The sequence below is a fragment of the Aulonocara sp. 'chitande type north' Nkhata Bay genome, linkage group LG10 (assembly GCF_057382095.1).
Source record: "Aulonocara sp. 'chitande type north' Nkhata Bay isolate Kocher_YH1m ecotype deep benthic linkage group LG10, A_spYH_male_GT1.1, whole genome shotgun sequence".
In the NCBI taxonomy this organism is placed as follows: domain Eukaryota; kingdom Metazoa; phylum Chordata; class Actinopteri; order Cichliformes; family Cichlidae; genus Aulonocara; species Aulonocara sp. 'chitande type north' Nkhata Bay.
Window position 1 is genome coordinate 27,379,807 of NC_141353.1, and position 21,617 is coordinate 27,401,423.

General features: G+C 39.8%; 2 protein-coding genes and 1 long non-coding RNA gene across 4 annotated transcripts; 1 reads left to right on the forward strand and 2 right to left on the reverse strand.

The window, feature by feature from the left end:
• Positions 1 to 939: 939 nt before the first annotated feature.
• Positions 940 to 9,411, reverse strand: kcnj15 (potassium inwardly rectifying channel subfamily J member 15). Of its 2 annotated transcripts, none has more exons than XM_086309370.1 (2): positions 9,256 to 9,411; positions 940 to 6,092 (listed from the first exon to the last, which is right to left on the reverse strand). In XM_086309370.1, the coding sequence occupies exon 2, from the start codon at positions 6,022 to 6,024 to the stop codon at positions 5,002 to 5,004; it is 1,023 nt and encodes a 340-aa protein (XP_086165496.1). In that variant the 5' UTR covers positions 6,025 to 6,092; positions 9,256 to 9,411; the 3' UTR covers positions 940 to 5,001. The 2 variants fall into 2 exon arrangements, with proteins under 2 accessions (XP_086165496.1, XP_086165497.1); XM_086309371.1 differs by lacking the exon at positions 9,256 to 9,411 and adding an exon at positions 6,447 to 6,716.
• LOC147321054 (uncharacterized) lies at positions 9,290 to 13,886 on the forward strand. The gene is made up of 3 exons (XR_015131308.1): positions 9,290 to 9,517; positions 13,124 to 13,284; positions 13,389 to 13,886. It is a non-coding gene; the product is annotated as an uncharacterized LOC147321054 (long non-coding RNA).
• Positions 13,635 to 20,635, reverse strand: smg8 (SMG8 nonsense mediated mRNA decay factor). The gene is made up of 5 exons (XM_086309366.1): positions 19,975 to 20,635; positions 17,894 to 18,791; positions 17,601 to 17,746; positions 16,301 to 17,182; positions 13,635 to 15,002 (listed from the first exon to the last, which is right to left on the reverse strand). The coding sequence occupies exons 1-5, from the start codon at positions 20,596 to 20,598 to the stop codon at positions 14,790 to 14,792; spliced, it is 2,763 nt and encodes a 920-aa protein (XP_086165492.1). The 5' UTR covers positions 20,599 to 20,635; the 3' UTR covers positions 13,635 to 14,789.
• Between the last annotated feature and the right edge of the window lie 982 nt (positions 20,636 to 21,617).

Sequence of the window (21,617 nt, forward strand, 5' to 3'; positions counted from 1 at the left end):
ACAAAAAACTGCTTTTCTTTAAGAAAATAAAAGTGAATAAACCCTTAATTTTAATAAAAATGAAAATAAAGTCCCTCTTTGCTTACTGGAGCTGGAACTGGATACTTGTAACATCTCAGATTATAGGCAGAAAACATCACACAAGATGTCACAGCAAATAAAATCCTTTAACAGGGGCTTTTGTGTTTTAGTGTGTGGCTCATTATATTTTCAACTTTCATTTCAAATCAGCTCACATTGAGCCTGTGTGTGCATTGCAAACACAGGCTTCAACATTTATTTCATGTGAAGGGATGTTGCATCAGGGGTTGTGAGTTACCTCCAGAATATCTCACCGGTGGTTCTCACATTATTTGACATCTTGAGTGCAGCTTTAATGCTTTTCAAGCTGAAAGAAAAATTCTGCTGACATGTTACTGCTTTGTCTGTTACAGTAAATATTAGTTACTTTGGACCATATTGTTTGGACCAGACACAAACGCCACCAGCCATCTCAACTTCAGTGGCTGCTCCACAGTGTTGCCACAACACAAGGCTGACAGCTAAAGACAACTGTGTGCAGGCTGAGCCTCATTCGTCCTTTGAAAGGCTTTAGCCCTTCATCTTTCAGTTACAGTGCTACTTTCTTTACAATGAAGAAGTTGTCGCTATGCAAATTTGCTTGCAAGTATTTTTTTATAGAGAACTCCCACATTCATTTACTATTATACAGATGCCCTGACGTTAAAAAAAAGAAGAAGCATTTTCTCCATTCATTATATATAACTACTTGTATATAACAACTAGTCAAATTAACTGTTGTGTATACTGAATGAGTAAATATACTTTCCACTATTCCACCATGGGGGAGGACAGCGGCTGGGGGGAGGTGAAAGCAGTGGATGATTTAAACACAACACTTTGTTTTTAGCTAAAAAGAAACACACTAACAAAAGGGATTCGTGTTTATTACTTTTTACATAACATACCCCTGTATCACAATCCCTGATTTATTATTATGATACCATAATGATATTTATGTCTAAAACACAACAACTAAAGGTAACATTTGTTTTTTTCCAAGAATAACACAATCAACATTAGTCATACGAATACACTAACAACTGTAAATGTGTAATAAGCTTTAACATTTTTCTGATGATTCAAACATATGTAGAAATATCCTCTGGCAGGTGCAATATTACTCAAGCTGCAGAGGAACTCCTTATTTAAAGAAGAAATCATAGCGCCGACTAAAGATCACAGCAAGTTTTCTTTGAAATTTATTTTGGTGGTGTTTGTCTAATCCAGTTATGTATTGACGGCCACAACATCGAAACCCTGCAGATATTATGGAAACTGAAACGTTACATGAAGCATTTAGGACTAATTCTTCTTCACCTACTGCTGTGTTTAAATACATGTGGCACTATAGTGCCAGATACACTGTAGAGCCCATATTTATGTTTTTGAGCCAATAATAACTTAAACTGATGTGTCACCATAATGATATAAATACAATTCTGCAGCAGGTGTCAGCGAGAGAGATGGTGCACAGCAGTAGGATTCAAAGATTTGTACCAAAGCAGGCACATTTACTGTGGTAAACAGACTAGTATTGATACACCACTCAACTCATTTTTATACTACAAGCCAGATTCACACTCACTTACATCCCTTTATTTGAGCCATTTTAAAATCAGAAAATCTGGGGGTCACCCTGCCCTGAATATAAAAGTAAATTTTTCTTTGGTATCATATTGGTTTAATTTTTTATTATTTTTTTAATTTCTTGCACGGCTACATGTAGTACCTTCACAGGCCACTAGGACCACACTTTGAAAATCTCTGCTTTATTCTATGTATCTTTGCCTGGTATGCTTAGAATGAGTGGATCAGTCTAAATTGTGGCACTAATATCCAGCTCAGTCACTTTCATTGTATCTGGTCTCACAGGAAGGTCTGATCAGCCCAGTGCTGAAAGCCTGTTAGGAGGGCCTACATTCATAGAACACGAGCTATATTCAGTAACTACTGTTTTGTGGAACTATTTCTCAATGCTTGCAAAATTTCTAAACAGAGTTGTAAATGTCTTCTGAATTTTAAAAACATCTGTTATGTGTAACAACAATTTTAAAAATAAAACTTGAAACAAGCAATTATCGATTGGTGGTTACGTAAAAAGCTTATCATATGAGAGTCTTTGTGGTTTTCCACTAAAAAATTTGTTCGGATCTACTGTTGTTCAGATGAAATGCGCAAACACTATGAGCTGTTTGTGTCATCACTAGTCCTGCAAGTGAAAACTCTTGCCATGATCTTTAGGGGGCTCTGCAGGAAATGTTTTAATCACAAGTGAACAATCTGGGATATTTTACATCTTTACACCTCGCTTTTTGGGAGCGATTAGAAAGCAAGCTGTAAAGTGTTAGTAGTGATGTTTAGAGAAATATTTTGACAGGACTACTTGAGCACTGTTTTTTCCATCTCAACTAAGCTAAGCAATGGCTTATTCTAGCTTCATATTTAAGTACAGCTCAGAAAGAAGTATCAGTTACTTCATCTAAATCTTAATAATAAAATAATTCTCCAAAACACGTCTTTAAATACTAAACTCTTACTTTATCGGTGTATAACTTAACATTCTATTCATTCTAAAAAGGTCTTCAAAAGCATTTATAAAGAGATCCATTCAGTGTTGTTCAAGTTACTTGAAAAAAGTAATCAGTAACTAATTACCTATTTTCTGCACAATCCTGCACATAAAATAAAATAGGTTTTTGTGTTTACACTCAGTCTTTCAAATAGATGCAAGTAAAACACAGCAGAAAATAAATAAAATCAAAGACTAGTGGTCCAGTCGCTCTATTTTCACCTGTATAGCAGGAGTGGGGTAGGCGGAGATTTGCTCTGGTGCAGGTGTGCCGCAGCGGTCAGTGGAAGAATCCGCGAGTTTCTCTGTGAATTTCCCATTACATCGTAGCGTACTCAGTGCTTGCTGGGAAGTTAAGGGGTTTTTTGCTGCAAAAATTTTTATTCCCATGCAGTGAACAGCGGACGCTAATGTTTTTGTCACTTTTTAAGGAATCAAACTCAAAGTAAGGTCAGTACTTCCACGCTTTAAACGTTGCATGCTCATACTCTCTCCCGTACTCATTATATTATTCATTCTTGATCTGCACACAGCTGTTGCCAGGAACGTGGCACTTGCTTACATCATTGTCATGAGACACTCACAAAAGAATCACGGTTTTAGTAACGCAGTAACGCAGCGTTCTTACGGGAACGTAATGGTAATCTAATTACCTTTTTTGCAATAGTAATCCCTTACGTTACTCATTACTTGAAAAAATAATCAGATTACAGTTACTTGTAACACGTTACTGCCCATCTCTGCTCCCATTATTAAAACCCAAATGAAAGAATCATACAGGGCTGTTAGCCCTTCATTCTGGTAGGGGAGACCGGGGATAGTTGTAACATTTTTGACATTTCTGTCTGTAAATTGAAGCTCTTTTAAGGTAGTGGATTCAAAATGTAATGCAAAGTATTTACATGTCTCTGCTATTAAATAGTGCAGCTATTTTCTCTGCAGCACAATTACCCATTGCATGGTATGGTCTCAAACACGAAGAGTGAAATGTTACAATTAACCCCATAGTCTGGGTTAGTTGTAACATATCCTGGGGTAAAATGTAACACAATGAAAAAAGGGTACTAACAAAACATTAACATGTAATCTTTGTTTATTCAACACATGAATGCATTTACATCCATTTATGTAGCTGTGTGTGTGTGTGTGTGTGTGTGTGTGTGTGTGTGTGTGTGTGTGTGTGTGTGTGTGTGTGTGTGTGACAGAATGCAGAAATCTAGCTTTTGAACATATTCCAACCCCCCCCAAAAAAGACAAGTTATGGAATTTTCTGCAACTGAATATTTCATTAATTTTGGTTGGTCTTCCTTGAGTTTGGCCTCATTGGCTCAGTGGGCATTATAGCCTACAACTCTTGCACCAATTTTGAACATAACAATGAAGCTGAAAAAATGTAGTTGTTCACCAGCATCGCAATTCCATTACTTTTTATCATGGCTTACCTTGGTGTGGTTTGCAAAGTGCTTCAGAAAGATGAGGAAATCTGTTTCTTGCACCCATCCTGATTTATTTCCACTACCAGTACTTCCTACTGGTCCATCTCTGACACAGTGGTCTGCATAATGTATGTGTGGGAACACAAACAGTGGAGGAATTGTGTTGCCAATGGCATTAACCGCATATACAAATGCGACCAGTGAACCTCTCTCTGCTGATGTCGTTGCCCCAACTTGTTTAATATAAGTTAAAGTAATAGTGTGGTAAGTTGCAACATCTGCATTATTGTTACAACTAACCCAGACTGTTGCTGTTACAACTGACCCAGACTCCTATAGCCACGAACTAGCTAACATTACAGCCAACGGCTAAAACATTAGCACTAAAGACCTACGCAGAATATATCCCCATAGACATACAAATAACATAATTTAAATTTGATGAGTTTAACTGCAAAGCAGATGATGTTATTAGAAATTGAAATAAAGTAGAAAAACTTACTTTTTGGCATACAAATTACTTTTTTTCATGTTAAATTGTCTGTGTTTGACAAAATGTGCTGATTTTTCACATGTGATAGCAGAACTGAGTTGGGCATGCACAGGATGAGTCACATCATTTGAAACTTAGCCCTGATTGGAGAAATTGGAAGTGTTACAACTGACCCACGTTACAACTATCCCCGGTCTCCCCTACATTTAATTAATTTAACTTGAATATTAATACAAAAAAACATCATAATGATTAAACGAATAAACAGAATTTTACAGTGAACACATGTCAGGTTTCTAGTCTTCTTAAAAGTGTAGATAAAAAATCACTTTTATATGATTCAAAATAAACGTTTTACGTGTTTAAATCAAAGGTCATAGCTGTAAGGGACATTAACACAGTGGCTGAGCCTCAGGTCAATTAACAGTAATTAAGATCCTCTATTCCTCCCTGAATTCCCTCTCGAGTTTCAGCTTTTCTGAACTGTCGCTGTGGATGTCTGGATCACTGCTCTTTTGCACCTTGTCAAAAAAGTTGAAGTCTGCCACAAAGCGTCCACTGGGGGTGCTATACAGCACCGGTTTGAACTCATAACCCCACAGGATCTCGTCAGGGATGTAAGAGGTACGTTTCTGACACGTGGCTGCCGTCGACTCCATGGTGGCATTGAGGGTGATGAGCAACTCAAACCTACGCGTTTCGAGGTTTTCTGCCGTCAGTCCTGCCAGCGGGCTGTGCTGGTCTAGGACGTGATAGAAGGTGAGAGGGAGGATAAGGAAGGGGCACTCGCCACCGGAGTACATGTTGAAATCAACAGAGCTCTGATGGACTTGCGTCTTCTCGCCCTCCTCAGTCGCGTAGGGTTGCAGGAGCTTTCCTGTTAGCTGGCACTGGATCAGGAGGCTCTTCCTCATGTTGGCCACCCTCACCATCAGACACAGCTTTCCTTGGTGCTTGCAGATCACCGCCACCTGGCTGAACTTGATGGTCTCTGCTCGCTTCTTGGGTCTAGCTAGTTTGGCCAGAAAGGCACCGGTAACGAAGATCTCAGCCAGTCCAGTGATGACAAGCTGAGCCACCAGAGTAAAGATGGCCAGAGGGCATTCTTCAGAGATGTAACGAAAACCATAACCAATGGTGGTCTGTGACTCTAGAGAGAAGAGGAAGGCTCCAGTGAGCGTTTCCACGTTCATCAGGCATGGAGTGTGGGTAGAATTTAAATCTGGCTCAAAGTCACCATTGCCCATTCCAATGAAGTAAAAGATGACCCCAAAGATGAACCAAGTCATGACAAAGGTGGAGGCAAATAAGGTGAGTTTGTAGCGCCATTTCATGTCCACCACAGTCGTCCAAATGTCGTGCAGGTACAGCTTGACCATGCCCTCCACGTTATCGATCCTTACCATGTTGTGCCCATCCTTGGACACAATCCTTCGCTGGAAATCTTTATTCCCTTTAGCCATGATGCTCTGGGTCAATTCAAACTGAAGGTCACGTCTGAGGTTTTAGTTTGGCATTGCCAATTGAAGGTCTGGCAAAAGAGATAAAAGATATTAATTAATATCTCACTTTGAGCTGTAGCACCAGTCAAATCAGTGGAGATGGCAACCAATTCAAGGGCTTTTACTTATTTATACTATTTTCTGTAATGTGGAAAAAACCCCTGAAGGCTTGTTAAAGCAGCCAGGTTGTCTTGACCTCTTGCCCTAATCTGCCTCATGAAAGTGGCACCTAGAACAGCTTTGAGTTAACAGGTGAGTCTTACTCCTCAGTTACAAAAGCCTAAAGACCAGTTGGCAACCATCTAACATCTACCATTCACAAGGGAAAAATGTGTATTCCTTAACCAGCTAGCAAGTGGTTGCTAGAGTATTCTGGTAGTCACCATTAGTGCTCCATTCAAGCAAGCCTTTGGACCTTTCAGTGATGCTCTGGCAACCTGGTTGCTAGGCAAAAGTGTGTTCTCTGACAAGCTAGAGAGTGGTTGCTGTAAAATCCTGAAGGGATATTCAATACTCCTTTGTTTGCGAGGAGATTGCCACAGTTACCCATAATTAGCACGTAAGACACCGACTTGTCTGCAAAAAGATGTTGAGCAGTAGTAAAACTGGAAATAGAGAATGTTTTCCTTCAAAGTAAAAAGTTGTGCCTTGTGAGATGCATTGGCTGCAGCAGTGTGCACAAGGAAATTCGAACGGCGCAAAACCCAACTGAAATAATTTTTCAGTTCAGTTTTATTTAGATTTAGAGGGAGTATCATAGCGATCTGATGGTCGCTTATGTGTTAGAACTTGATAATAAGGTGTACAGAGTTGTTATCAAAGCAACTGTAAAGCTTTTGAGATTTTATGTCTATACTTTTTTATGAGCTATACTTTACCAATTGTGTTATCACTGACAGTATATAAAAGGTTGACATAGCTTCCAGGTCTGAAAAGCGAGGCCAATGTAAAGTCTGCTTGTATTGAAGTCTATGATAGAACGGTTCTATCTTCTAGTTGTTTTATGGCCTTAGCACACACTTTCTTAATGAGTTTATGGCCTCTGTCGGTACTTCTAAGTTTCGCTAAAAATAACACAGTGTTCTTTCTGTACAGGTCACCAGGTTTTGACTGGAACTGATTAAAGAACAAATATCCATTTATGATTTAAACATTTAATATTTTAAGTATCAACTAACATAAAACTCCAAAAGAAATTATCCCTTCACTGTGGTCTGTTGATATAGTTAGGGAACACATTCAGTACTATCTAGTTGTGGTACAGCCAGTAAGTGCATTTGGTAAAGTACTTGTAAGTATAATTGAGGTACTTTAATTTTAATTTCATGCTACTTAACACCCTAACTTTACTGCAGATAAAATAAAATTGATCTGCAAGCCTATGTTTGGAGTTATAGTAAAATAACACAAATATGAAATGTAAATAATTAACCGCTAAAGGTGAAGCCATTTATTTCAAGCTTTTATCCAAAAAAGTTGGATTAGAAACTTATTACATTAAAAATTTCAGATACAAGTTACGCATCTTTAAATTTCTATTTATGAACTTAAAATTTGAACTTACTCAGAAATAAGATAATTAGATATATGTAACTTTTAAGTAATTCATCACCTTTTATCTTTTTATTTTTAATTTAATAATCAAAATGACTTTTTTAACAGTAAAATAGTAACCAGATAGCTTTTTTCAGTTTCCTGAATCCCAGCTAAGCTAAGCTATGGCTATGTGTCGCATATAGATATGAAACTCACAGCTTTTTACCCAAGTCTAAGTAAATATAGCATAGATAGTTCATGTTCCAGATTGTATAAGAATCTTATGTGTTGATTTTAATATTTTTTTCTTGTTTGTTTTTTTACGTTTAGATAGAGATAGGTAACTGTTTCTCCGCTAGGCTAACTATCTATTTAGCATTCAAATAAGAAGCTGTTATCAGCCCTAATTCTAGGCAAAAAGAATCAGACACAGAATTATAGTCATTTGATTATTCTTAAAAAATAATTTGCAGGCAAAGAACTGACTTGGATCATTGATCACATCTAGTTTTTTTTTTCATTCTGAAGAAAATGTAAAGATAACTTTTTTCATTGTGAGCCACATACAGCCCACTTTGACTGGACCAGGCGACTCTGTATCAGTGTAAAGATGTTTAACTGCACAACTAATCCCTGAGATAGTATATTAATGTAAGGAAAAGAAGTGCAATGTCAGTAGTATATCATAGTTTTTGTCCAGAATGTAATAATAACACAACGTTTTTGTTAATTCACAGTGCTGTTTTTTTTTTTACTGTAGTAATTCAAGAAAGAAGAAAAAAGGAAGTGTTCTGTTATTTCATCTATTATATAATTTATTTGGTGCAATATGGATGGCCATGGGGATGATCTTTATCAGAAGCGAAAGCTGTAAAACTATAAAAATATAGTTAAAAGTCAAAAGACTACTCCCTCCTTCACAGTTTTAATGCCATCAAATGGGCCAGATTGGTCCTATTGTTTGAAACCCTTATCCTAAAAGATATTTTTTTATCTATATAAGTATAAATTAGGGAAAAGAATAGCCGACTGAAGTGGAAAAAGTCACGTAACAATAGCAGACGAACCTAATCAAGTCATAAATGAAGTAGATCTATCAATGGATGTTGTATTAAGAGTCAAAGGTAAACAGATTGCGAAGACTGGTTTTAATTTAACTACTTTAAAGCTGAAAGCTAGTCTGAATAGAGGTCAGTCTCAATGGGAAAATTACATAATTAATCATTAAGGAAGTGTTAGATATTTAAAACAGTCTCATGACAAGTGTAAAAATGAAAGAGTAGCTGTGAAATACAGGAGAATATAACAAAAACACTCCAGTTCCTCAAAAATATACAGTTTTACATTAATTAATGGACTCAGTTAGTCTCATAAGGCAAAGCATGTAAAAACCCTGGTATGCTCTTTGAAAGTTAAGCATAATTTGTATTCACAGTAGAGTACAATCCAACAATGTGACAAAATAATCATTTAATGAATGGAATACACATATATTTTTTAAAACCCCACATGATGTATAATAATATGCTGCTATTACAGAGTACTGCTAGACAAGGTTGAAAGTTAACTTGGTAGTAAACCATTACAGAAGCCAGAGAGCACCTGCCATAACTTTAAATAATCATTAATTACTTCATAAATCTGTATTTTACTCACATCCTTTTGTCTTGCCTTGTTGAATAGTCCCAGATATTTGCTTTCACTTGTCTCTGACACAATCTGCAAGATGAAGCTGCCCGAGAACATGTAGTTCAGTGTCTTCTTTCGCCTATTGTGCCCACCTGTGAGATCTGAACTTTGGCACAGTGGTTTTCAGTGATAGAACAGAAATGGGAGACAAAGCTTGGCTGTTAACTGTGATCTGAATGTGGGCTGGCTTTTCCTTTCCCCCTCGTCCGCCTCCTCTACCTGTCCGCAGGTAAGGACAACATTCAAGTTTGTTTTGCTGCTTTTATGTATGTTGTTGCTTTACACACATACCCAGATTTACTGCTCGCAGAACTTCTCTGAAGGACATTTTCAGTTAAAACGAATAAAAGGTGGTCTGTCTAAATCCAGCCCTCAGGCTGTAACTGAAAATAAATAGTGCTAAGGAAATTTGACACCAAATCAGCTTGTGTTAAAACAGTGCAGAAATGTCAAAATACTGCAAACAATTAATAATAAGTGGCTGTCAAATAAGTAATACTCTCGTCAAAGCGAAAACTGTTGTACATTGTTGTCACTTTATTAACCCAATGCCGCATCCTTTGTAGTGCAACACAAAAACAAATCCAACTGTTACAAATGTTTGCACCTGTTGAGTCAGTAAACCTTTAAACATGTCAGCCTGGGATGGATCAGTGCCCCCTTGTGGACATTTTCTAACATTAAAAAATGAGTTTTAACTTTTTTCCCTTCACAAATTTATATATAAATATATAAAAACTTATATATTTTAGACTTAGACTGCAGTTCCACTGGTGGCCATTTGAGACAGAATCAAATAGTAAGTGAATTTTATAGACTGTAAAAGACCTCCAGCTTGTTACTCCTACAGTATAATACTCATAATAAAAGTACAGCAACAGTAATGTTAGTTAATGATTTGGGAGATACAATGGCTTTTTTGTGTTTTCCATAAAAGTCATTTCAGTGACTCATCGTCAGGTGTCTGCTGCACATTTTAATAACAGTACATTCAAAGCAGCAGAGCTAATGTCTGCACTACAGCACTGACTTTTAATTTATAATCAAGCATGAAAGACATTTTAGAAAACACACTTTTAAAAAGTGCAATGCTGATGCCTCGGAGTCAGTTATGTTGGTTTGTCCAGTTTACTGCAGAACACCTCACACTGTCAGTGGTTATGGAAAGTAAATGTTGGATGTCTCAGCATCTAGCTGCAATTCCTGATCAAATGTCTGACATAAATACAACTGATATACAACTTAAAGTTCTGGGAAAAAAAAAGACTCAAAATTGAAACCATAATCTGAAATGTCAACATATGGATGCAAAAATCGTTTTCATACAATTTATAAAAAATCTGTATAAAAATGTTTTTGACCCTCAAAAAATTTAAATCCTTCTAAAGGTAAACATACTGCGATAGCTTCAATTAGTATGCCATAGTGGCATTTTATTCATTGTAGCACATCCTCATGGTCAGTTATTTATCTATTTATTTTATATTTCTCAATAAATGGGAGCCAGACTTCATGCCATAGACTGTGTACAAAAGATGGCATCTGTCACGTCACGCACTGATAAAGCACAGTAAAGCATTCAAGCTGAGCGTTTTTGTAGTAAATTATGACGTTTTCATAATAATTTACTAAAAAACCATCATACTGTACTCAATAAGGACCTGAAACTAATGATTAAGATCATAAACTCATCGCATTTGAGTTTAATGAGGTCACAGAGTAAGAGAGTCAAAGGAACCTATAGACTTGGATACAACTTGATGCCCTTTTGTGAGCAGAGGAGTTGCCCCCTGCTGGCCATCAGAAAGAATGCAGTTTCAAGGCACTGCCACGTACACTTCTATCTTTTATATACAGTCTATGTGCTCCACGTACCAAGTCTTGTTTTGATGGATCAAAATGCTTTGGAAATATTCTTCACTTCCACTAAATTCGACCAGCTGTGATGGACCAACTGTTCTCATACTCATATGGAAAAAGGAGAAGACATCAGAAAAACTGTGGATGCTTCTTTAAGTTTTAGGATTGAGGGACCACATCACTAGTCTGGTTAACTGAGCTAAAGGAAACCAGACTTCTGCTGTTTAGGCATGACATGAATCAAAAGCAAAATACTCACAGGCCTGACTCTGCATCAAAAGAAAAGTTCAGGTGACTGACTTTGTTATGACCTAATAGCCAATCAAAATTCAAGCAGGTGAAGTGTGAGTTAAAAAGTGAGACAGCAGAAGGACAGAGAAAGTCCTGAAAGGTTGTTAGGTGTCGGTTAAAGAGAGAAAAAGTAAAATTGTGTTTAGTTTCAATTGATGTGTTATCAGTGAGATGAGTTTAAAAGGTACTGTTAAAAGTAGCAAAAAAATTTAAGAGTCACTTGAAATGTAAAAATCTGTTAATGTGTCAGTGAATGTAAAATTTAACTGAACTGAAGTGGTCAGATTTGAGTGTTCCCTTGAGTCTTTATGACCTTGAATCAGCGTCTTTGGCTTTATTATTAACCTCCCTGTTAGTGTGCACATTCCTGAAGGTTATGTGTGTGAGCTAGATCGCCCATTAACTTCCTGGTTCTCTGTTATCCAAGAGAAAATCTGAGAATCAAAGTGTGTTCAAATGCAGATGAGATTCCCACACACAAAGAAAACTACTGTTTTTAACCTGTCATCTGCATGCACCTGCATTCTTTCTGTGAAGTTTAAATACAGAAATATTGTCAGAAACACATGTAAAACTGTCTTTAAGAAGCTTTTTTTACTGCTACTTCTGTGTCCACCAGACTACAGCATGATGCCCTAAAGGGCCATGAGATCATTTTCAGAGGTTGTGTGATGATTACTGGGAAAAGAAAAAAGAAAATTCTAAGTACTAATTAACAAACCTGTTTTCGTACTTTTGTCCGAGTGTCTGGGAGTGATTTAAATTAAACCACTTGAAACATTTAAAAGGCATTCTGACAACTACCAACTCACAAACATATAAAATGTGTTGAAGGACACAAACTATGCACTGATTTTTGTGAAGCCGAGTGGTCTGATTATACTAGTGTGCTGTCTCTGTTTTATAAGCACATCGTGTTTTCTTTTTGTAAAGTTTGAACTGTGTGGAAAAAAACATAGTTAAAAGTATAAAGAAACGTATATTGAAGAAAATTATGGATTTGACGTCCTAAATTCTTCTGTAAGATGAAGCACATAAATTGTCCAAGTCGCTTTTTTTTAATGTGTGGGAACCTACAGTTAAGTGAAAATATGTCCCAAAGAATCCAGCTCCACCTAGTGGACGTAAAGTGTACTGCTATTCATGAAACCAAACACAACCTACCTGGAAAATTAAGCTTCTCTTCTAAAGATGTTAGTCTTAGTGGTATTCCTGACATGATCTATCATATCAGTAGTGTGCAAAAGTCTAATTTCTTTATATTTTGCTTCCGTGGAGACAGCGTTTCTCATCAATTTAATACTCTTTACCCCTTGAAAGCCAGCTAGGAGTCATCTTTGAAGCTCCTTTCTGAGCTTTCTGTCAGGTTTCTGTTATATTTCAGACCTGCTTATAAAACAAAATGAAGTATCAGAAGTTAGTGAGGGTGGTCTCTGCCTATGCAGCTAACATTGTAAAAACCCAGAAACTATTCTAATATTGTGATCTAATGCACTTCCCTTTGACATAATACTGAGGTTGTCAAGTGTCATTTTTATGAGGGAAAGCGTTAAAATGTTCCATATCTCGGCATGGTGTGCACTGTGTCCTTAAAGAATTTGAAGAAATGGGAAAAGTGGAGGACCAAAAAAAGAAGTGGCAAGCTTAAAATGAAGTGTCTGAAAGTCGTGTTCTTTTGAAACAGGAAAAAGAATTCAACAAAGACCTCACACAGGACCTGAGAGATGCACCTGGCCCTTTAGCTGATCCATCAACGGTTCACTGAAGCCTCATCAGAAATGGTCTCAGTGGAAGGGTGGCTGTCAAGAAGCCATTCTTAAGAAAGGGAAACAGGGAAAGTCTGAGGTATGCGAATTTACACAAGAGCTGGACTGAAAATCAGCAGCAACAGCTCTGATGGAGTGATGAATCCGTTCATCCATTTATTCTCTTCTGCTTATCCTTTTCAGGGTCGCCAGGGGGGCTGGAGAAGCCAACAAAAGGCAGCCAAAATTCAAAGAAGAGCTTTGAATGTCCTTCAAGAAGCCTGGAGAACTATTCCTGAAGACTGCTTAAAGGAATTACAGGAAAGCTTCCCTAAGAAAGTTCAGGCTGTGTTGAAGAATAAATGTGGTCATTACAAACACTGATGTTCAATCTTAGAATTTAGACAGATTCTGTTTTACCTTATTTAATTCCTTTAGAATGTTTTCACCTATTTTCCTGGTGAATTGTAAAGAAGTTACAGGTGACTCAAGAAGTTCTGTTTTGACATCAAAAGAGGAAATTAATACTTCTCAAAGTGTAACTGAGGATTTTTTTTTTGCACTTGCTTTCTTGACATCTACAACACTGAGGAAAAAAAAAATCACCTCCAATAACATGAAACAGAATGTCCGAGTCGCTTTTATTTACACAGAAAAAAAACAAAAAACGTCTTTCGGTTTAGTTCGAGTGTATTAAATCTTTGTTTGTGAGCAATAGTGTGTGTTGTGATATCTTTACAAACTGAAACAAAAGAAACACAAGTTCAGACGTACACAGTCGACTCTAGTCTCTGCTCTAATGAGAGCTTCACTGTTTGACCAGTGACAGGAAAATTTACATCATTATTAAAGCCTGCCAGCGTGAATGTGCAGGGATGCTGGTACTGGAAATTTAGCTTAGCTTAGCTGCAAACAGCTACCACAGGATCCACGCCCCCTCATGTTAACTTTGAAGGAAGTTTTTCCTGGTGCTATTATTGTGCTCAAGCTTGAAATGTGAAGATTAATGTCACTGCAACATTGATCTGTCTTCTGGGGAGCAAAAAAAAAGTGAAAATAAGTTATTTTAAATCACATTTTGCAATTTTTATTTACTGATAAAAATATAAAATAATCAAAGTCTTAATTTAAAGGCTTTTTTTCTGTGCTTAAATGTGCCTCACAGTCTGAGAACCAGTGGTCCAAATCTGTAGGTGTACAAAGCTGTTGTCACATATTCACTTGAGACAGATCAAATTATTTTTCACACTTGGGAAATAGCCCACTTCAACACAAACTTTCTCTGTGGTTTTGGTGAGGAAACATTCGACCACACCAGCATTTGCGTCTGCACTGGGAGAGGTAAATGCAACACAGTATTGCATGAATGGATTTGACACTAAACATGGTTTAGAGAGCAGCTAATACGGTCTCACATACACCAGAGCATGTGTGCAAATGCTTATCTGTGGAGACCATGCACGCCCGCATGTCATTTCATTGAAATCCAGAGTAAAAGATGTCAACAAAAAAGGAAATATTTGCAGTGTCTGCAAATATACAGAATGTACAGAAACAACACTGGGAGGGTCTGCGAAGGTGGAGTCTTGAATAAAACCTTAAGGGTTATTGTTGTGGAGAGGTGGCGGTGGTGGCTTTCAGGATGCCTCGCAGCACCTTGTAGTTGTTGAGGGGCTGGTTCTCTTTGGGGGGGTAACAGGGACCACGTTCTGTGGCGTAGGAATAAGGAAACCGCAGCACCCAAAGGCCATCAGATGGCAACGATATTTCAGTCTGCTCTGGGTGGAAGATCGGACAGGGAGGAGGGCCTGGCTGTACCTGAAATCACAGCAGAGGACAAAAGACGATGTTATTCAGTGCTGAACCCTAATAATTTAGCCACACAACTGAAAATCTAGGCTTCAAGATTGTCACTTTGACAGGTTACAGGTGGATACTGGGGTAGTGGAGAGGTTCAAACAGGAGGCAGCAATGGAGAGATGGGAAATTTTGCTGCTTTTTTGGTCAAGAATGAGGCATGTAGTGACCAAAAGAGTAAAGTTGTTTATTCACTTGAGTGTCTGGGCTTGGAGTAGAGCTGTGTCAAAAGAAACCAGCTGAGGTGGTTTAGGCATCTGCTTAGGATGCCTCCTAACTGGGAGGAAACCCTGATACAGACCCAGAACTTACTAAGATCTTGGCCGGGAAAGCCTAGGATCACCCAGAAGAAAGTGGAAAGTACAGCTGAGGATGCCTGGAATGACCTGCAGCCTGACCTCAGATAAGAGCAGGATGGATGGATGAGGCAATTTAGTGTATGATGCAGAGCAGCTTGAGTTGCCTTTATTAATCATTTGGCAGATTTCACTCCTCTTTGTTATATATATGCACCATATATGTGTTAAAGGGCAACAGAATCTGCAACTACAGCCAAGTCTGAAGGTTTGTCTTTGTTAAAACTGTGACATACTCATTTTAGTTTTCATACCTGCCTAAATAGTGACATGCTGCAGATATCTTAACCTTTTCTTTGCACATTTTGTGATACATTCCTGTTGTTGAACAATGAACTGAACAGTGCAATAGGTTCTTGCTTGGTGTGGGTCTTTAAGGGAAACCCCAGTCACCCTTCAAAGGAAACTCATTTCCACGCCTTGTATCTGCGACCTCATTTTTTCTGTCTCTACCCAGCGCTCGCAACTATAGGTTACACTCAGCTCTCTCTAGACTACAACGGACCGGCAGAGCTCCAATCCGTCTGTCAATCTAATGCTTCACTCATTTGGGAATAAGACCCTGAGACACCTAAACTCCTCCACTTTTCGTGGCAATTTGTCCCCGACTTAGATTGCACACTCCAACCTTTTCCAGGCGGGGAAAAAAAAGATTAAAAGTTTAGCTTTGAACTGTAACTTTAGCTTTTACAGAGTCCCAGACATAGTGATCATGGACATATTGCTGAAAGAATTAGCTGACTCACTGAAAACAGACAGAAAATGAATCCCCCTTTTTAAAAGAGTTTTTGTTCACGTCGCTGAAAAACATCTGAGAAAATAAACAGTAGATAAGAGTCCATTAAATCATCATCAGGTGCACCCCTGTTTGGAGATGACTTGGAGTCTCCTCCTGCTGCTTACCTGTGGGTTGAGGGTCACCTCCAGCGGGGCGTCAGGCACTACAACAAAAAGGCGAGTCAACTGGGCGAAGTGGGGCTTCAGGCCACGGCCCTGGGAGGGAGAAGGGATGTGCAGCGGCATGTCGGTGTTTAGCACCCTGGTGGCAGGATCTTTAGCACCCCCCGGCCCCAGCACCTTCACTACTTTATCAGGCCCGCAGCTGATGAAGCGTCTCCCCCTGCCGTCTTCATACTCGAACCCCACGAAGATGCGAGCCATGTCTTCCCTCCTGCGACTCCTACCGAGCCCACCGGTGCTGCCTCGCTTTCCCACAAGGGTCTTGTTGGGCACTGGCCACGAGGACGTGCCTCCGTCCAAAGGCTCCGTTAGTCCTGTATCTTCCTCCGATCGGGAGCGAATCACCAAGTCCCACGGCAAGAGGAATGAGGAGCCAGGGAGGAAACCTGGCTGCTCCAGGCCCGTGTGGCAGTTATACGACTTTGCTGGGCCAAGTTTCACCAGTGACCAGCTGGAGAATTTAGGGAGGAGACCTTTAGGGCAGCCAGAGTGCATCATTCCAGGAAGGTACTCCACAGTGGAAGGCTGCCGGTCAACAAGGCTCGGCCTCTTTTGCTGGACTTGTGTTTCGGCTCCGTCTCCGTCCCCGTAGGGCCCCAGGCTGTCTGTAGACTGGCCTAGACTAAGAGCGAGGCTAAGGCTGGTGTCTCCAGGCGTGTGGCTCTGGGCAGTGCTGGGCTCCTTCAACCTCTCTGCATCACCCGATCCTGAAGCCTCACAGGGGTTTCTCTGAGCCTGGTTTGCCGGGGCCGGGTCAGGAGTGCTGGGCTGGAACACTGGAAACTCAATCCTCTCCAGCTTCCCACAGCATTTCTCCTCCAGCATCTACTCAGGAAAAAGACAGTTAACAAGCAAATACTTGTGAGTGATTAGATGTTGTGTTTTAGATATACAATTTAAAAACACAGTGTTTTTATAATGACACGAGAAAACTGAACAATGTGGAGGGATAATCTCGTAGCGAAGAACCATAAATCTGCAACCGGATGACATTTCTGTTTTTGCTTCACTCTCGTGGCTCTTAGAGGCATTTTTGACAATTTTCAATAAGAAAATCTCTAAAAGCGCACAGCGTACTACCTGAGCTGATAAAGGAGCTGTTATCAGCTACAGAGTGAGACATTTCCCTCAAAATTTTGTGTCTGACTGAGTCTTTCACAGCTGTATGTAGAAATACTGACAGAGCAGAGAGCCTGTGCCCCTCTGTGGTCCTCAGCAGGACCCATGTGGAGTAAATCCTGACCTGGTAGAAGTCGTAATTTGCTGCCTGGATGTCAAAAGGATCCTCACGGGGAGCTTGCTTCCGTCCACAGTTACAGGAGCTGGTGGAGCGCCCTCTACTGTTGTGATTCATGATTGGTGGGTTGTGATCCATGTCAGGCTTCTCTCCTGTGGAATTAAGTGTCAGATTTCACACTTTTGGCTTTTATTTTATTTCAGTGTTAGAGCTACGACAATTATGTGAAATAGTCAATGAAAAAAATTGCATTAAAGGGGCCCTCCTCAAACTTGTGCAGAGGAAGATGATGCGCTCACCTGGCTGAGGCAGCAGGTGGAACTTGTGAACACAGTGCTGGTCAGTCAGACTTCGCTCCTCACACAGCTGGTGTCCGTTGCTCCAAAAGTTGTAGCAGTCCTCGTGAAGCTGTAAAGCGTAGCGTTGGAAAGCCACTCCTCGAGCGTGCTGGCTGTACACCCGCAGAGCGTGAGCCAACTGGTTTTTATGGACCGTGGTGGTGTAGTTATGGGGGAGGTTGGACTGGTAGGCGCTGTGAGCCAGAGGCAGCGCTTTTTGGCACCTGTTCTCAGAGAACTTTGTGTCAGCGTCAAGAAAACCCTCCAAAACCTTCACCTGGCTTTGCACTTTTGTGGCTAGCTCAGCCATTTCTTCATCTGTGTTTTTGATGAGGACTTGGTGGAGTCTGGAGGCGACCTGGACCCATTTGGTGTAGGTCGGCAGCTCAAAGTGCGAAGGCTGCGGGTTGCGGCCGACGCTGTCATCAAAACCTTTTTTGGTGAGCACCAGGTCGACATGCTGCCAGAGGAATTCCTTTAAGCTGCAGTCCACCAGCTGACTGCCTATCGATATGCTGCCTGAGTCTCTGCTGCTGCTGGGGTGCCGAGATGAATGCCGCATCTGCTGATAGCGCCTCGGCCCCGACACGGGCACGGAGGAGTCCTGCTCAGACAACATGCAGTTGGACCGCAGCTGACCGAGTAATGCACCTAAGGGGTCCTCATCTAGTGCTGGGATCACGTACACAAATGCTTGGTTGGCGGGCACCGTGAACAAGCAGTTGCTACTCTGGTTGGTGAGAACTCGGCTTTTACGGAAGATGCGATAAATCTGGTCTTCCAAGGCGTGTTGAAGCCTCCGCCTGGGGGAGTGCTTCTTTGGTTTGTCAGGATTTGACTCTAAGCCGTTTGCAGAAACCTTTAGAATAACAAACAAAGACAACATCATTTGTATTCATATGGCTACCCTGAGTTCTTATATGGCGTGACCATTTATTAAAGAAAGATTTGACAGTTTCTGAAATATTTTTGCAAAATTTCCTATGGACTGAACTGTCATTATTTTACTTAAAGTCCAGATTCTGTGTTAAAAGAAAAAATAAAACAGTTCCATCAAAACATATTGACCTGATTTTCTGTTTTTTGCATGTTTGTCACACTGAAATGTTTCAGATCAAACAAATGGTTTTATAATTGGTCATTAGATAACTCAAGTAAAGACAAAATGCAGTTCTTAAATCATGATTTCAGTTATTAAGGGAAAAGTAATTGTCCCTTGTTGACTCATTAATTAACTGCAATTAGCCACATTTTCAGCCACACTCAGGCTGAATTACTGCCAGACCAGAACCTGTCTGACAAAAAAATAAGCAGGCTAAAAGATCTCAAAAAGCAACATGTTATGCCAAAATCTAAAGAAACAGCTGAGAAACAAAGTCATTGACGGCTATCTGTCTGAAAAGAGTTAAGGCTTTGGGAGTCCTGGGTGGACTTCCCAGGCGTGTTGAATCTACCAAAATGAATCCAAGAACACATCAATGAATCTTCCAGCAGGTCCCAAAAGAACCCAGAACAACAACTAAAGAACTGCAGGCCTCACTTACCTCATTTAAGGTCAGAGTTAATGATTCAACAGTAGGAAAGAGACTGGGCAAAAATAGCATTCATGGAGGGCTTCAAAGGAGAAAAACACTGCTGAACAATGAAAACAATTAAAGACTCATTGCCAGTTATCATAAATGCTTGATTGCCGTTCTTGCTGCAAAGGTTTGCACATTAGTTATTAGGTTTAGGGAGCAATTCCTTTATCACACAAGGCCTATGTAGGTTTGGATAACTTTTTTCCCCCTTATAAATGAAATCATAACTTTAAAACGGCATTTTGTGTCAACTCGGGTTATCTTTATCTAATGTTCATTTTTTAAATGATCTGAAGCATGTAAGTGTGACAAATATGCCAAAACCACCCCCAAAGAAATCAGGAAAGGGGAAACGATTTTTTCAAAGCACTGTAACTATACTAAAATATATATCAATATTTCAGTTTTAATATAAAGTGCATATATGAATGAGAGCGAATAAGGACTTGTTAGAGAGCAGACCTTCAGAGTGACGTTCATCTGGAAGACGAAGAGGAGCCGTGGAGGGCAGGGCCGGCAGTTCAGCTTCCACTCTTTAGATACCGGGGAGTCTGTGATGGCAGCCCGGATCAGAGGCAGAACCTTCTGCCGCAGAGCGTCCAGAGCTCGGAAGAGCCGGTCGTAGGTCACGTCGAAGGTCTGGTTGGGGTGGACGAGCAACAGGACGTGACACACGGAGAACATGTAGAGCAGGTGGAGGCAGTGCTGCCGCTCCAGGCCCTTCCAGAAGTCGTGGGCGTCCGAGTGTCCGTTCCCGGTGTCCAGAGACAGGCAGGCTCGCAGTAGCTGTCGGCTGTCGCAGACGGAGGAGAGCAGGAGGTACAGCACCCGGTTCTCCTGGTCGTAAAAAGCCTGGATGTGGCTGCTAGGCGTGCCGCCGTCCTCCGGTCCGCCGAACATCAAGAAAAGGTGTTTGTCCGCCAGTGTGTTGATCAGAGATTCCTTCAGCGCGCCGGGCTGCATGTTGCTTTTACCGAAAATACCGACCACACACAGCCCCTCTTCCCGGTAAGCAGCGTCCTCTAAGAGCTCCGCTTGTAGTAGATCCCCCACACTGACGGGACGAGCCATGTTTGCTTCCTTCATGTTGAAAACCAGGGGAATGAAAACAACCCCGGACTCTTTTCCCCTATCATTTCCGGTTCCTTGTACTAAAATGTCCGAGTCAGTGCAGCATTAGCTTCAACGTTCCTCTTCCCAATTTAAACCACAGTTTGTGTCACAGAGTTATTAAATTGTGGGTTTATTTTATTTTATTTTATTTTATTTTATTTTATTTTATTTGTTCGGTTTCAGCTATTGTCCTAGGATGGGAGCATACCAGGAGGAAGACGATCCACTAAAAAGGAGCTGCTAAAGAAAGAAGAAGACAGTAGTTTTTTTTTTTTTAACTTTATTTAACAAACAATGAGTATACATAATACGAACAGATGAAGTATACAAAACAACAGAACATGAACACCAAAAGGCAGGGGTAAAAGAAAAAAATAACAATTATAAGAATACACGCAACAATTCACATACATATATTGTTTTGAGAGCCTTTTTGTTGGTGGGGTCTGATATTGATTGTATGTACATTTCCACATCCTTAAAAAATGACAGAAATATGGTGTTTTGTTAGTAAACTTACATTTATGGATAAAAAAATTTAGCTAAAAGTATTAACAAATGTATCATAAAAACACATTTATCATACTTCTTGGGGAACTTAAAGAAACAGAATAAAACATTTTCCCATCGTAAAGAAAACTTCGTTAAAATATGGACAATAACAAACCTGCTAAATTCCTTCCTGAATCTCTGTGTAAGAGAACAGTACCAAAAAAGATGTGTCACAGTTTCTGGATGATCCCCACAGAAAGTACAATTATGTCCCTTTTAAATTTTACCATGTAGTGACTGGCTGGATAACATTTATGTAGAATTTTAAATGAGACTTCTTTCACCTTATTTACAATCAAATATTTATGGGGGATCATCCAGACTGTCTTCCACTTGATATCTGGAACATATCGGTTCCAATAAGATATTATATATGGGAGAGAGACGATATCTTCTTGGAATAAACTACGTATTCTCTTATTGCTGTTACCAAGTTCCTG